We start from the raw sequence: 15,112 nt of genomic DNA on the forward strand, positions 1-15,112 counted from the left end.
TACAGTTTGTTGGCTTACATCAGAGGAGAGAGAGGAGTCTAGCAGAGCTCTGATTTATTGGTGTGAAAAGCTCCTGCTGCTAAACAATAGGAAGCTGTCAGCTTTGAACACGCAGAGCAAAGCTTTGCCTCGTCTGTGCTCTGAGGACAATAACGATTGAGCCCCGATCTTTGCAGAAGTGGGAGGTTGTCGGGTTTGAACTCTGGCTGTGCCATCAGGTTTGAAAGGATGGGATGCGTGTTTGCAAAAGTGGACATGCATTTTTGATTTTTCTCCACTGTTTGTGTGCAAGTAAGGTAAGTGTGGAAAGAATGAGCAACGCAAAGTCTAGTATAGGGAAGAAAATCTGCCTTCCTGCTCCCCCCCTACAAATTCAGACATACAACCAGACACTGGTTCAGACAGTAATTCATCAAGGCTGCCAAACACACAGTCAGCAGCTGGAAGGATGTTATAGAGACAGACTGATGAAAGTTATACCTTTAAATCAGCCTTCCACCTACAGCTTGTTGCCTCATTGTGTTTTCATCATTGTGTCATTTCATAGAAATAGTGTTGACAGTTTGAAGCCTCTGGGGAAGCAGAGGCGACATGTGGATCTGCTACAGATGACAGGAGGAGGAGAAATAAAAAACATACAGGCTTGTCAGCACACTTAGAATAAAACAAAGCCTGAGCCTGAAAGAAAACAGACACAGAAATCGATGTTGCATCATTGTTCTTGGGGAGCACGCTTTGGCCTTGATTGCTTGTGATATCACCAATATAACCATTTCAACCCCTCGGGAAGATCTCTACACAGAAGGGTGGAAAGTAAAGATAATGGCGCTTAACTTTTGTGATTTCAGGAGGCACAGCATCCAGGCAGAAGGGCTTCCGCGGCTGTATCCGCTCTCTGCAGCTGAACGGCGTCACTCTGGACCTGGAGGAGAGGGCGAAGATAACACCAGGCGTTCAACCCGGCTGCCCGGGTCACTGCAGCAGCTACGGCTCGCTCTGCCAGAACCATGGCCGCTGTGTGGAGAGAGCTAATGGCTTCCACTGTGACTGTAACCTGTCAGCGTACACCGGAGTCTTCTGCCAAACAGGTACACACACAGTGTAGCGAGAGTCATACTTTAAAAATGTCTGGATGCTGTAAAGATGTCGTTTAGCTGAAGGAGCTCATTGTCACAGGCGCCAACAAATATCCTCAAATTATTTCACTTGCAACGTTGTCAAATACCTATAAAGAAGTACGTGGTAGAAATCCTTGAAGTTCTTAGTGTAGTGGAGTGGAAGAGAGCGAGTATGTCTCACAGATGATGCAAAAATACAAAAGAAGCAGTACTGTAGGGAGATCTGCCAACGATTGGTTGCTGAGTTACATGGTGTAAACTAGAAAACTGGCACATCTTGGAATTTTTTACAGAAGTTCTGTTAAAAAGTTCATCAACAGGGAAGTTTTCAAAATAAATAAATAAATAAAAGTAACATCAACAAGTCAGACAACAGGAAGTGACAGGAAGCGTTTACATTCTGTTGACAAAATTCTCAAAAGCTGAAGCCATTAAAAGGTCGTGTTTTCTTCTGAACTGAGCAACATTAATGGTTCCACCTGTCTTGACGTCGCTATAGGAGACCTGTTATAAACACATGCTGCACAGAGCCACTTAATGTGTCTGACATCTTTCCTCGGCTTTACATTTAATTTCATAAGCTCTTATATCCTACAAGCCAAGGTTAAAGCTGTGGTTATGTGTCAGCTTGTGGTTGCTGCTGGAGGAGTCCTCGAGCCCGAGAATCAACTCTGTGTTTACATCCCTGTGAAGTCAGGTAGAACATACTGACATTCAAAGTTTTCTATTTTTGTAAAGTGAACTATAATAGGACGAATTATCATAATAATGAAACTCAAAATAAATGGATATGGTAATAAAAATAAATACGAATATTCAGAGTGGATGTTAAGGTTAAGGTATTCATCTATATTGTTTCACAGAATCGTTTTTCTGCAGTTGACACTCGTTAAAAAGTACTCAAAGTATTTTGGTTTGATGTAAATTCATTGCATTAATGATGCATCTTCACATTGAACTCTATGTCTGGGCACAAACATTTCACTGAGTTCAGCTGGTTAAGAGGACTCTCCACCCCTCTTTCATTCCCGCTGCTGGCACCTACTCTCTTCAGCCTGCTGATGTCCCACAAGTGTGTTTAATTGCTTTGATTCATTAGTTGAATAGAGAACAGATACAACTGTATTTAAAGTTGAAGCCAAACTTTAGGTGATTAGTATTTGTTTTTCTTCCTGCTCCAGTATTTTTCAGAACATTCTTGTGGTGTTAAAAACTATTTAGGCTATGTGAAATTGTTAACTTAAAGAGTTTTTGAATAACCAGTAGCAACTGAATATTGAAACTGAGAGGCAACCTTAGATATGTGAATTGTACATTTTGTCATTTCTATCAGAGGAAAAACAACACAGGATCTATTTAATCCAATGATCTGCTCATGTACATGCAAATGTGTGCAAACGTCTTGAGCCATCCCTCACTTCTCGCTTGCAATGAGCCAGACATTTTTGTAGTTTTTTTTTAAGTGTTCATGATCAGAGGTTCTCCAGACTTTCTAAAAATCTTTCAAAGTTCTTCTTTGGACATTGGCTGCTTTTTAACTTTTTTTTAGTCCAGTCCTTATATATATAATTTTTTGTTTGTTTGTTTCTTTTGGTACTTCACACTAACCTACGAATCATACAGGCATAAATAAAAGGCAGCTAGCTCAAGAGCTTAATCAGTGCTGTGTCTAAACATAGCAGCTTAGCAGAGAACCTATTGTATCTTGTATAATTTGTTCCCACTTTTTTAGTTGAATCTATGAAAAATGTCAGCGATAACATGGCTAAAAAAAAGATAATAACAATAATAATAATAGAGGTAGGTAGGTGCTATAACCTTTCTGTGGCCGCTTTCTTCCAGAGGTGTCAGCCAGCTTCAAGTCAGGAACATCTGTCAGCTACACCTTCAAGGAGCCCTACGAGATGAGCAGGAACAGCAGCGCTCTGCCATCCTCCATCTACTCTGACATGACGCTCAGAGGAGAAAACGTCTCCCTGAGCTTCAGGATGAACCAGAGTCCAGCTCTGCTGCTCTACGTCAGCTCCTACTACAGAGAATACCTGGCTGTGCTCATCAATAAACATGGTGAGGAGAACACCTGTCTTACAGTAAGACAAAACTTTTAATTTTTCAAAAGTTTTTATACCTGATGACAAATTTAAGAGGGCTTCTGTTTGCATTTCTTCTTCTCCATGTTCAGTTTGGTCTCTCTCCTCTTCGTCCTTCAGACTTGAGGTTGAATGTCTTCTGTTATTTATGAACCAACTGTTTCACCCTCTAAATATCTTTCTGTAATTCTTTCCTGTTAATGATCCATCTTTTCCTTCAGTATGGATTAGAGATGGACCGATCCGATATTATGTATCGGTATCGGTCCGATACTGACCTAAATTACTGGATCGGATATCGGAGAAAAATAAAAAATGTAATCCGATCCATTAAATATCACGAAAGCACCTCACAAAACTTGCAACACGCCATAACTCACCTCAGAACGTTAGCACGTCGGAGCAGTATGCATCACGTGATAGAGCGGCTGTGGCATGCGGGACCTGTCGGTGGTCTGGATAGCATGTGGAGCTTCGCTAGCAACCCGGCATTTCATCTCCGACAAAGTTATTCCCGAGAGAAGTAAAGCAAGTGTGTAAGTCCATCTCTGAATGTTTGTAAAGCATTCCTGCGTTAAGCTTACCAAACGATATATGGAGCGACTGCCTCTTCTGGCTGCTACTTCAATCATGAAACTGCTTAATGATCAGCTGATCGGCTTTTCTGTCGCGAGTCCGTCTCTCTGGTTTGTTTTTGGCCCACTTTGCACCAGAAAGAGGAAACCATCGGCTGAACAACAGCAGCACGTTTAAGCTTGATCAGCTGTTGTTAGAATTTATTTATTGTTACTTTCTACTCGAGAATCTTTTTCTACGTAGCTGACGCTGGTAACTGTGCAGGGGCGGATCTAGCAAAGTTTAGCCAGGGGGGCCGATAGGGCATTAACAAGGAAAAGGGGGCACAAAGACATACTTTTCTTTCTTATTCTCATTTAAAATGTCTAGCTTTTAATAAATAATTATCCGAATCTTACACCCAAAGTTTTAATCTGATGTAAAATGAATAGAAGTCAATTACTGTATATAGTGACTATTAAGTCTAATATATATACCCTAGTAAGCTATAGCACTTTTTCCTTTGGGAAGGTACCATCTGTGCAGTCTGCAATTCTGTTGAAGAAAGATGTTGAATCTATTTAATATTTCTTGAAAAATAATTGATTTCTGTGCATTTTTTTTTCACACTGCATCAAATTAAGGTTGATTACGTTGATTAAGCATCATGAGGTGGAGCGTGAGGGGTGGTTCCCTATTTTTTATTTATTTATTTTTGTTGTTGCTGGGAGTTGGAACCCTATTAGTTAGGTTGCTTAATATTTACGCTAAGTACTCTTTAAAATACCAGAATAGGGAGGATGGTGTAGGTTTAAGTTTATTAGATTGATCAGTATTGCTGAACTATGAAATATTTTTTTTTTGCATATAGGTATAACAGAATAGCTTTAGTGTAGTTGTTGTTTTAAACTTGAGTATGAACTTATACAAAATGCAGCAAGATATTTAAAAAACAGTTTTGTTGATTAAAAAACACTATATCGGATTCATATCGGTATCGGCAGATATCCAAATTTTTATTTATATATATATATATATATATATATATATATATATATATATATATATATATAAAACGGAGTTGCAGCAAGGTGCGACAAATAAGGTGCCTAAGAAATACAGCAAGCTGTCCATACCTGAGGCCTTGGAAACTGCCAAGCAAAGACTCACAGCCTTGGCCAGCCGCTTGAGGAGGTACACCAGAGAGATAGAAGGCAGGAGAATAAACCAGCTGTTCTCCACAGAACCAGCAAAGGTGTACTCTCAGTGGCAAGGGAACAATAAGAGAACAGCACCACCAAGGCTGGAGACGGAGCAATACTGGAAGAGCATATGGGAGAAGGACGCAACCCATAACGGCAATGCTCAGTGGCTAGAGGATCTGAGGGCAGACCACAGCGACCTCCCTGAACAGGGTCCAGTAACCATCACAGTGGCAGATATCCAAGAAAGGGTCTCCAGTATGAAGAGTTGGACAGCACCAGGGCCCGACATGGTTCACGCCTACTGGCTGAAGAAGCTGACTGCAGTCCACGAGCGTCTGGCAGCACAAATGAACCAGCTGCTAGTTAATGAGAGACACCCGGAATGGCTAACCGAAGGCCGGACGGTCCTGATCCCCAAGGACCCCAAGAAGGGACCGGTCCCCTCCAACTACCAACCAATAACCTGCCTCAGTACTACATGGAAGCTCCTGTCAGGCATCATATCGGCTAAGATGAACAGGCACATGGGTCAATACATGAGCGGGACACAGAAAGGAATTGGCAAGAATACCAGAGGCGCAAAACACCAGCTACTGGTAGACAGAACAATCAGCCAAGACTGCAAGACCAGACTGACCAACCTGTGCACTGCCTGGATTGATTACAAGAAGGCCTATGACTCAATGCCCCACAGCTGGATACTGGAATGCCTAGAATTGTACAAGATCAATGGGACCCTAAGAGCCTTCATCAGGAACTCAATGGGGATGTGGCGTACAACACTAGAGGCCAACTCCAAGCCCATAGCACAAGTCACCATCAAGTGCGGGATCTACCAAGGAGATGCTCTGTCCCCACTGCTGTTCTGCATAGGCCTGAACCCCCTCAGTGAGATCATTAACAAGACTGGCTACGGATACCGACTACGGAACGGAGCAGTTGTCAGCCACCTCCTGTACATGGATGACATCAAGCTGTATGCCAAGAGTGAACGAGACATCGATTCACTGATCCACACTACCAGGCTATACAGCAATGACATTGGAATGTCGTTCGGACTGGAGAAGTGTAGTCGGATGGTATCAAAGAGAGGGAAGGTAGTCAGAACTGAGGGGATTGAACTACCAGAAGGCAACATTGCAGACATAGAGGACAGTTACAAGTACCTGGGGATCCCGCAGGCAAATGGGAACCATGAAGAGGCCGCTAGAAAGGCTGCAACCACCAAGTACCTGCAGAGGGTCAGGCAAGTCCTGAGGAGTCAGCTGAATGGTAAGAACAAGATCCGGGCCATCAACACCTACGCCCTGCCCGTGATCAGGTACCCTGCTGGGGTAATAGGCTGGCCAAAGGAGGAGATAGAAGCCACTGACATAAAGACAAGAAAGCTCCTTACCATGCATGGAGGGTTTCACCCCAAGTCCAGCACCCTGAGGCTGTACGCTAAGCGGAAGGAAGGGGGCCGGGGACTGGTGAGTGTCAGCACCACAGTCCAGGATGAGACAACGAACATCCAAGAATACATTGGGAAGATGGCCCCAACTGACCGAGTGCTCAGTGAATACCTCAGGCAGCAGAAACCCAAGAAAGAGGAGGGAAACGAGGAACCATCATGGAAGGACAGGCCCCTGCACGGTATGTACCACCGGCAGATAGAGGAGGTGGCTGATATCCAGAAATCCTACCAGTGGCTGGACAAAGCTGGACTGAAAGACAGCACAGAGGCACTAATCATGGCAGCACAAGAACAAGCTCTGAGTACAAGATCCATAGAGGCTGGGGTCTATCACACCAGGCAAGACCCCAGGTGCAGGCTGTGTAAAGATGCCCCAGAGACAATCCAGCACATAACAGCAGGGTGCAAGATGCTAGCAGGCAAGGCATACATGGAACGCCATAACCAAGTGGCCGGCATAGTGTACAGGAACATCTGTGCCGAGTATAACCTGGAAGTCCCGAGGTCAAAATGGGAGATGCCCCCAAGGGTGGTGGAGAATGACCGAGCTAAGATCCTGTGGGACTTCCAGATACAGACGGACAAAATGGTGGTGGCTAACCAACCGGACATAGTGGTGGTAGACAAACAGAAGAAGACGGCCGTAGTGATCGATGTAGCGGTTCCGAATGACAGCAATATCAGGAAGAAGGAACACGAGAAGCTGGAGAAATACCAAGGGCTCAGAGAAGAGCTCGAGAGGATGTGGAGGGTGAAGGTAACGGTGGTCCCCGTGGTAATCGGAGCACTAGGTGCGGTGACTCCCAAGCTAGGCGAGTGGCTCCAGCAGATCCCGGGAATAACATCGGAGATCTCTGTCCAGAAGAGCGCAGTCCTGGGAACAGCTAAGATACTGCGCAGGACCCTCAAGCTCCCAGGCCTCTGGTAGAGGACCCGAGCTTGAAGGATAAACCGCCCGCAGGGGCGTGCTGGGTGTTTTTTTATCAAAGTTCTCCTCACCTCTCAGTCTTTCCCCTTTCCCGTCATCTTTTCCACATATCAGGCTCTGCCCTCTCCTGCTTCTCTCAGTCTTCTCCTCCTCTTCTACTTAGCAGCTTCAGAAGATCTATAAGAATCTGTCAGATCTATCCTCTCTCTGGATCCCTGTCTACTCTACTACTGTCTACTCTCCTGCCTTTTAACACGTCCAGCTGTTTTGTCTTTGAAAAAGTGCTGCAGGAATAAGAGTTTGGATGATGAATGGCATTTTCAGCATCCAGCAATAAAATTGGCACTATGCTGCTTGGTTAGCTATAAATGTTTGTTTTTTTTCTGCTGTTAATGCCCTGTTGTCTGTCGGCTTTCTCTGAGTTATTAAGGCCTCATGCTGACCGGGGAGTTGACAGGTAAATGTGCTTAAACGTGTCCAGTGAAATCCTTAAGAGCTCTCTCTTGTTCTGCTTATTTCCTTTGCTGCACTTGAACATTCTTCAGCCAAAATGAGAGATATTCATTGTTAATCACTTAAGTCTTGCTTTCAAGAACTTATGCATAAACCACGTTATCAGAGATGGCAGCTACGGGAATGAGCTTTAATACATCAAGTAATTATTCCCTTTTGGTAAATACACCTAATTAAAAGATGAACACAGTGAATCATGATTATGAAGTGTTTCTTATGGGATTATTTATAATTGAAAAATATTATCCTGATAACATGGATGCGTTTGAAGGACAATGTGTAATTTCATATCCTTGATTTTAATCTTAAAAGCCCCAAAGAAATAACGTTGCTTTGTATTAATCCGCTCCTAATGCTCTGTATATTAGGAAAATTAATTAGATTTAGAGTTTTGTTATTGATAGGGAATTACCTCTTAATCCTCTTAAAATGGAAAGCTTTATTAACTCAGTGATGAATCCGAAAGATGAGAATCTAAGGTTATTTTTCTTAAGGATGTTTTTTTCGTAAAGGCTATAGAACACACGGATGTTTTCGTCAAGAGAAAGAAAGAAGTTTAACGTGGAAAAACTTTGTGTTTGTGTGATTAAGATAAGCTGGAGGTGAGATACAAGCTGGACAGCAGCAGAGACACCGAAGTGCTGAGGAGCAAAGTGAGGAACCTCGCCAACGGACAGCTGCACACCGTCTCCATCAGGAGGCTGACAGACTCTGTGTCTGTGCAGGTGAGGAAAAGAACACAAATACTGTATAACTACATTTATGGTTTTACTTAGGTTGTGTGCAATATACACTATACTATACATGCATACAGTATACGACAAGGTGATATGTGCTTCCTTAAATCTTCAAGAGACTACAAAAGCAGGGACTGCACGAGTGAGTAGAAAATAGGGAGGAGCATCTCACCTTACACACAAAATAACAACACTGTTCAATTTTAACAGCTTTGAAGTGACAGAAGAGTGTAATTTCTGCCATTTCAACTGACTTCCACTTTAAAATAAAAGGTTACAATGTTTTTTTCACCACCAGATGGGGACAAAAAGCACTATGCTCTGATCAATCAAATTATTTTAAAGAATGATTGAATGTTTTGCAGTTCCTGCTTGAGCATTTATTCCCAGATATGCCACTGTGCTCTCACTGTTTTAAAACAAACTCCATTAGCCCAGTGTGAATAGGTCCTATTACAACTTACCCGTCAGTATCGTGCAACCCTGACTTATTTTTGCTTTTATTAACCTGAGTCTATTAACCCCGACACTTATACACTAAAGAGCATTGGATGTTGTTTCGTTTATGGTCCATAGACTTCCACAGAAAAGTTAATGTGCTCCCTTTTCCAGCCCCTGTAATTAAGTCATTTCCGTTCAGTTTCAAGATAAAAAATATAAATACGTAAATGTCATCTTCTGTATTTAATATTTTCTATCTGTATGTTATTGTTCAAACATGCCACGCACACAGATTCTATTTGTCACAGATACGATAACGTCACAGCTGTGCATAGGCTCCTTCTTTACTTCCTTCACCACCAGTCATAACATGGAAAATAATCCTGAAACCACTGACATAAAATGTATAGCACAGGTGTTTCCCACAAACATGTGGCAGATTTGGCAGTTTAAAAATGATTTGTCTGAAACGAGTTGCCATTTGTTAAAAAGTTTTTTACTTTTTAACCGAAATTATTTTCCATTTGATCCAGTCGCATCATGTCGCTTCAGGAAGGCTCAATAATCCCTGTGTTAATTTAGTTCGAGGAAGCTCCAGTTATTACTGCAGAGCTATGGAAGGATAGCAGGGATAAACTACACATTAAAACAGCTCTGGGTGAAATATGGATCAACTTCAAAATATCTAAATCTCATGAACAGCGTTAACATCTTGTTAACAACAGCCTCAGATGATATATGAGGTAAACTTAATCTCACTGGGAGCCAGCAGCCTGGACGTCTCTATAATTATCAACACCCTGAGATGAAATATAAGGTGACCTCGTCTTGATGCAGTTTGTCAAGACTCCAGTGAAATATGAGTTGCATCTCATCTTACCGGTTTCCATCACCTTGAGTCATTATATTGTTACAACATGCTTCGGGAACATCAGGTGACCTTCATCGATTGTCACCCAGCTGCATCTTGATGGCCAGCAGCATAGACTCTCTAAAGTGGTCTCACAATTGGACACCGTCATATCCTCTCCCCCTGAGCGAATGAAAAATGAAAAACTAAATCACCCTGGGCTGCTAATACATCATGCCCTCTCTTTCTGCACTCTTATCAGATGGCCCAGTGTTTCGTTTCCTTTAGGTTTACTGACACACTCCATTAGATCCTTAAAATAGTACATCAAAGTTTGTCAGAGACAGCAAGATAAAGTTCTGGACTTGGGTGCCGTGTGTAAACACAAGGGACCTAACTGCAAAAGGTACTTCCTGTTCAATAGAACCAATCTAGGTTATAATATGTGGAAACCTACTGTAATTTCAGTGATATCATATCAGCTTAAGGCTATAAAAATGTCTCTAGAGCTTATTTCATATCAGTAGAACTGCAAACTGCAAACCCAATTGGGGGAGCTTTCTTAACCAGTAATTGTTTTATCAGCCTCTCCCTGCATAGGTATCCAAAGCAGGTAGTTAAAGTGGACAAACTCTGACTTCCTGCTTGTCTTTGAGTTTTCATTATTTAATTCTAAGCATGTTTAATAGCAACTTCAGCCATTTTTTTCACTTGCCTCCACAATTTAATGTAAGCAATTATTGCAAGCAATTTTCAGGTTGGGTTGGAGAGACGGTGTTTGAGTCAGTGTAAAGTTTATTTGTGTCTATTTTTCACTAAAGTTCGACTACAGGGACGTAGTATGTTTCTTTATTCTGTGTGAATGTCTATCTACTGAATTAAAAATGTGGTTTGAGGGAACTGCACATCTGTTGTATTTTAGACCTTGTAAATTATCCCCATATCAAGGTTAAATGCAGTTCTTATTTTTCTAGTTAATCTTTTAATGGCAATTTTGGATTCCTAGTACACTCACTTTCATTCACACCAACTTGTTTTTTTTATACAATGTGTGTAATGGATTGGCAAAAACTTCTATGTACACTTTAACATAAGTACCCAATTACAGTTTCACCTACAGCTCATCATATTTTCACACACCTTTAAAAAACACAAATCCCTTGGAGGGTTGCATTAGGAAGGGCATTGAGTGTAAAAGTAAATAAATAAATAATATCCTGCTGTGGTGACCTCTTACAGATAAGAGAGCAGCAGAAAGAAGCAAGCAGAATGGTGTAAATGCATAAGATATGTGATTCATTGCAATAAATCACCCCTCTTCTTTAGCCTTGTATGTGCCCTAAGTTCAATATAAAAATGTGAAAGGTCAGAGCTAGTATTTTATTTGTTTTTGGTCTGTTCAGCGCTCTATTTTCAGTCGCTTATCCACGTCTGCATCTGGGTCGTCTGCAGTTTAAGCAAAGATGCCCTGTCGTCCTATTCTCTGGGGGAACATCTGGGTAGGTGTCTTGGGTCTGTCCTCGAGCCTCCTCGCAGTAAGAAATCCCTGGTCCACCTCAGCTGGCTCCTTTGTCGATGTGCAGGAGTAGCAGCTCTAATCTAAGCCCTTTCTCAATAACTGAGCTCTTTAGCTCATTCTAAGGAAGAACCTTGTCACCCATGAGAAAAAGCTCATTTCCACCACTTGTATCCATGACCTCATTCTTTTGGTGACAACTTGTGGCCGTGGTCTGGGTAGCAACGTAGATCAACCGGTAAATCTTACAGATTTGCTTCACGTTCACCTCTCCTCACCATAATAACAGCCATCTGTTAATCCTCCCCTCTCCCCTCACTCATGAAGCTGTTCTGGGCCTGAACCAAAGATCATTATGAATGCTTTTTCCATTTCTCCTAATAGGTCTTGTAAATACACCATTCTGCAGCTTTACGATAAAGAAGTGTAGCTATGACCTCAAGTAAATGTTACTTCAAACAGTAGATGTCTTGTTGAAGTAATCAGCATTTATAATGACTTACAAAAGTTTTTCTTTTTTTTCCCCCTTTGATGGAAACTTCAGTTATGATTTTGACTAGGTTTTCTTCTTCACGGCCACATGGTGAGATACTCTCTGTGGAGCTGCTCTAATTAAAATAATCTCCAGTGGTGAATTTCATTCTGGATGACTGAATGTTTTTAACTGCAAGTTTGGACTCTGTTGCTCATTCCTCCCTTTGAGCTGTTGAGATAAAGGGAAAGCTGAACATTAAAAAAAAAAAAAAATCAAATTTAAAAAGGATGGAGCGCCAGATTCACGTCACCGCTGACTGAAAAGTAATGACTGGCACGAAAGTAAAACTCACTGCATCTAATAACTAGAATAGCTCACAGAACAATGTAATACTTTGCTCGTTTTTATGCCTAGGGCATTTTAAAATTTTAATTTGATCTTATTCCACTTCCAGCTGTTCATGTCCTAGTTGATGCACTTTCAGTTTTCATTTTTCTTAATTGTTCTAATATTTCAAAAACTTTCCTTTTGTTTTTTTAATCATCAATTTGTATTCAGATCTTTTAATTTTCTGTGCTTTTATTTGTCTTAAATTATCCTGTATTGGATTCTACTTTAAAAATTAAAGGTTGAACAAAAGCCAATTTATTTATTTCTTTTTTTCAGATTGACCAAAATGCCAGAGAAGACTTCAACCTGACATCTGACGGGGAATTTAATGCAATCAAGTCGCTGGTGTTGGGCAGAGTGCACGGTGAGTGAGGACACAGTAAAAGAAGACAGAATGTCTTTTTAGTTAGGGAGCACTCAGACTCACATTTATTTGATAACAGCTCTGAGAAGTTTGGTGCCTGACTCTCAGCGTGAGCTTTCTTAGAAAAACTGACTGTAATACATGGAGCCAGAGCTGTTAGCTGGACAAAGGGATATTTTCATCTTAGTACTGAGTGCTCAGAAATGTTGAGTCAAGAAGTAAACAAAAGATATTTTAAGTAGTTTCTGGGTTTTGGGGATGCACTCTACAATCTTGGACCGCAGCAACAACTTTTTTCTGATATTCGGACGGAGTTGCCGATTACTGTAGAGCAGGGGTGTCAAACTCATTTTACACCACAGGCCACATATAGCCCACTTTGATCTTAAGCAGGCCAGTGAAGTTCCCCTTTCTTTTTTTTTTTTTTTTGTCTCGTTTGGATCTTTAGCCATCAGAATTGTTGTCTTAAGGCCAAGAAAGATGCCAAGCGGCATCATGGCCTTGCCATATTGGTCCATTTGATTGACCTTTATTATAATTATGTATTTATTTTATTTTCGGTTGCAAACGGGACAGACATGACTGGGAGATAGGACAGGGAGAAAGAATGAAAGAAAGACAGGGAGAGAAAGAAAAACAGAGGGGAGAAGAGATGGTGAGAAAGGGGGAAGAAAGAAAGAAAAACAAACAAAACACCTGGATCACCTGTACGGAGAAAAAAACAACAACATAATAAATACAGCACCATCACAATAAACTAGCTAGCAGTAGATAACAGTAGATACTAAATATTAAACGCTATTGTGCAGCACGCAAGATAGACAGCGCACAATGTGCTTGGAGGCAGCAGCCAAGAAAGGTGTAGTCCGCGTCTGAAGCTCCCCTTTCTGTCAGTGTAAAAAGGTTACATATTTAACTGTTTGTGTGCATGATAAAGAAAACGCTGTTGTGACAAAGAAAGAAACTTGTTAGCATGACTCTTTGGACTTAAATTGAAAAAGAAAAGTGTAAAATGGCAGAAAATGTTCTGGTAACTCATTGCCCGGATTGTCCAGGTTTTTTTTGTTTGTGTTTGTTTGTTTGTTTGTTTGTTTGTTTGTTTGTTTGTTTGCTTGCTGGGGGGGAATCTGTTTACCTGCTTTTTAATCATTTGCTATTTTAGCTGTTTGGTGGTCGCTCAAATCATTTTGTGAATGTTGTGGAAGTTTTTCCATTTAAATAAAGCCTGCAGACGAGCGGTAGCTAACATTCTTTAATCCAAACACACAAAGAACAGAAAACCAAGCTTGTGGAGAGCCTACATGACTGCGGGGCAGACGGTCAGCAAAGTCTCTCTGAGCCTAGCATGGCTCTCAGTTAAATACCTTCTCCAGGAACAAAAGGCAGTACACAGCTGTTTCACACCTTAAGGTTCACACTCCCTTGCTACCTCCCAGAGTCCTCGAAGAGACAAAAGATTCTTCCTGTGGAGCTGTCTGCTTCCCCCAACTTCCTTACTACACCCCCACCATTTGTCTTAATGTATGAGTGTGAGACTCGTTAAAATCCAGTGTCACCAAGGCATTATACAATAAAATAATGTGATTAATACATAAATAAAAGAAATTCCTATACATGAGCTTTTAGCTGAGATTCTGATGTTTCTGTGGATCCCACACATGTCTATATTTAAATAACAGATCTGGCAGTACATCCCATTAAACCAGATGTTCTCCCTCTTGTCCCCCAAAACCGTGAGCATTGGGTTTCAACAAGTTAATTGTTTATTGCTTAATTACTTTGTGTAGTATGAAAAAGGGAGTTTTTTATCACTGGGAAAAACTGAAAAAATTTAAAACTGAAAATACAGTTAAACGTCCAAAATTTCTTTTTTGTTGTGTTTCTAGAATTAGAATTATACAAGAATTATAAATGGCTTCAAGCACCCATTCAGGCCTGTGACACTCATTTAGACACTCAGATACTCAATATCATTGAAATGCAGCCAGATGCTTCTTATTTTAAGTTTCCGCTCATTTCTTCACTTTTCCCAACATGCTCGTGTTTAAATCCGACCTGTACACTGGCTGTCTTTGGAACGTCTGCCCCCCTTCCTTTCCCCCCATGCTATGGTTCCAGTCTATCTTTGCGTGTTAGTGGCTGCATGGTGTGCCCATCAAAATAAAGCCCCACCCCTGCCTGTGTGGATTCTCAGCCAGGTTGAGGATTCGGCTCCCACATACTGACGAGCCATTAATAATCGAAAAATATGAAATACGTTTGACACCCCACCTGTAGAACCCTTAAAGTTCATTTTTAACAGGAAGAAAGAAACTTATCTGCAAATATACTGCTGTATATACAAAAAAAACAAGCTTGGCACAATACATTTCAAGTTTCAAAGTTGTATTATACACAGTACATGTTTCCCTGCAAGAGACGTTTGCCTGTGCAATGAAAATCTTTCTTTGCTGTTCACAACAGTAAAGGCAAGT

At 41.3% G+C, this 15,112-nt stretch overlaps 1 protein-coding gene across 2 annotated transcripts in view; it reads left to right on the forward strand.

Moving 5' to 3' along the window:
* The window catches only part of LOC101472388 (contactin-associated protein-like 4), a 125,636-nt gene that overhangs the window by 101,834 nt on the left and 8,690 nt on the right, over positions 1-15,112 (forward strand). For both annotated transcript variants that reach the window (XM_076876757.1, XM_014410202.3), the window contains exons 18-21: positions 849-1,088; positions 2,961-3,185; positions 8,457-8,590; positions 12,551-12,638. In XM_076876757.1, coding sequence (XP_076732872.1) covers positions 849-1,088; positions 2,961-3,185; positions 8,457-8,590; positions 12,551-12,638 — 687 coding nt within the window. The remainder of the gene's footprint in view (positions 1-848; positions 1,089-2,960; positions 3,186-8,456; positions 8,591-12,550; positions 12,639-15,112) is intronic.

This window comes from Maylandia zebra, linkage group LG18, assembly GCF_041146795.1.
Source record: "Maylandia zebra isolate NMK-2024a linkage group LG18, Mzebra_GT3a, whole genome shotgun sequence".
NCBI classification, from domain to species: domain Eukaryota; kingdom Metazoa; phylum Chordata; class Actinopteri; order Cichliformes; family Cichlidae; genus Maylandia; species Maylandia zebra.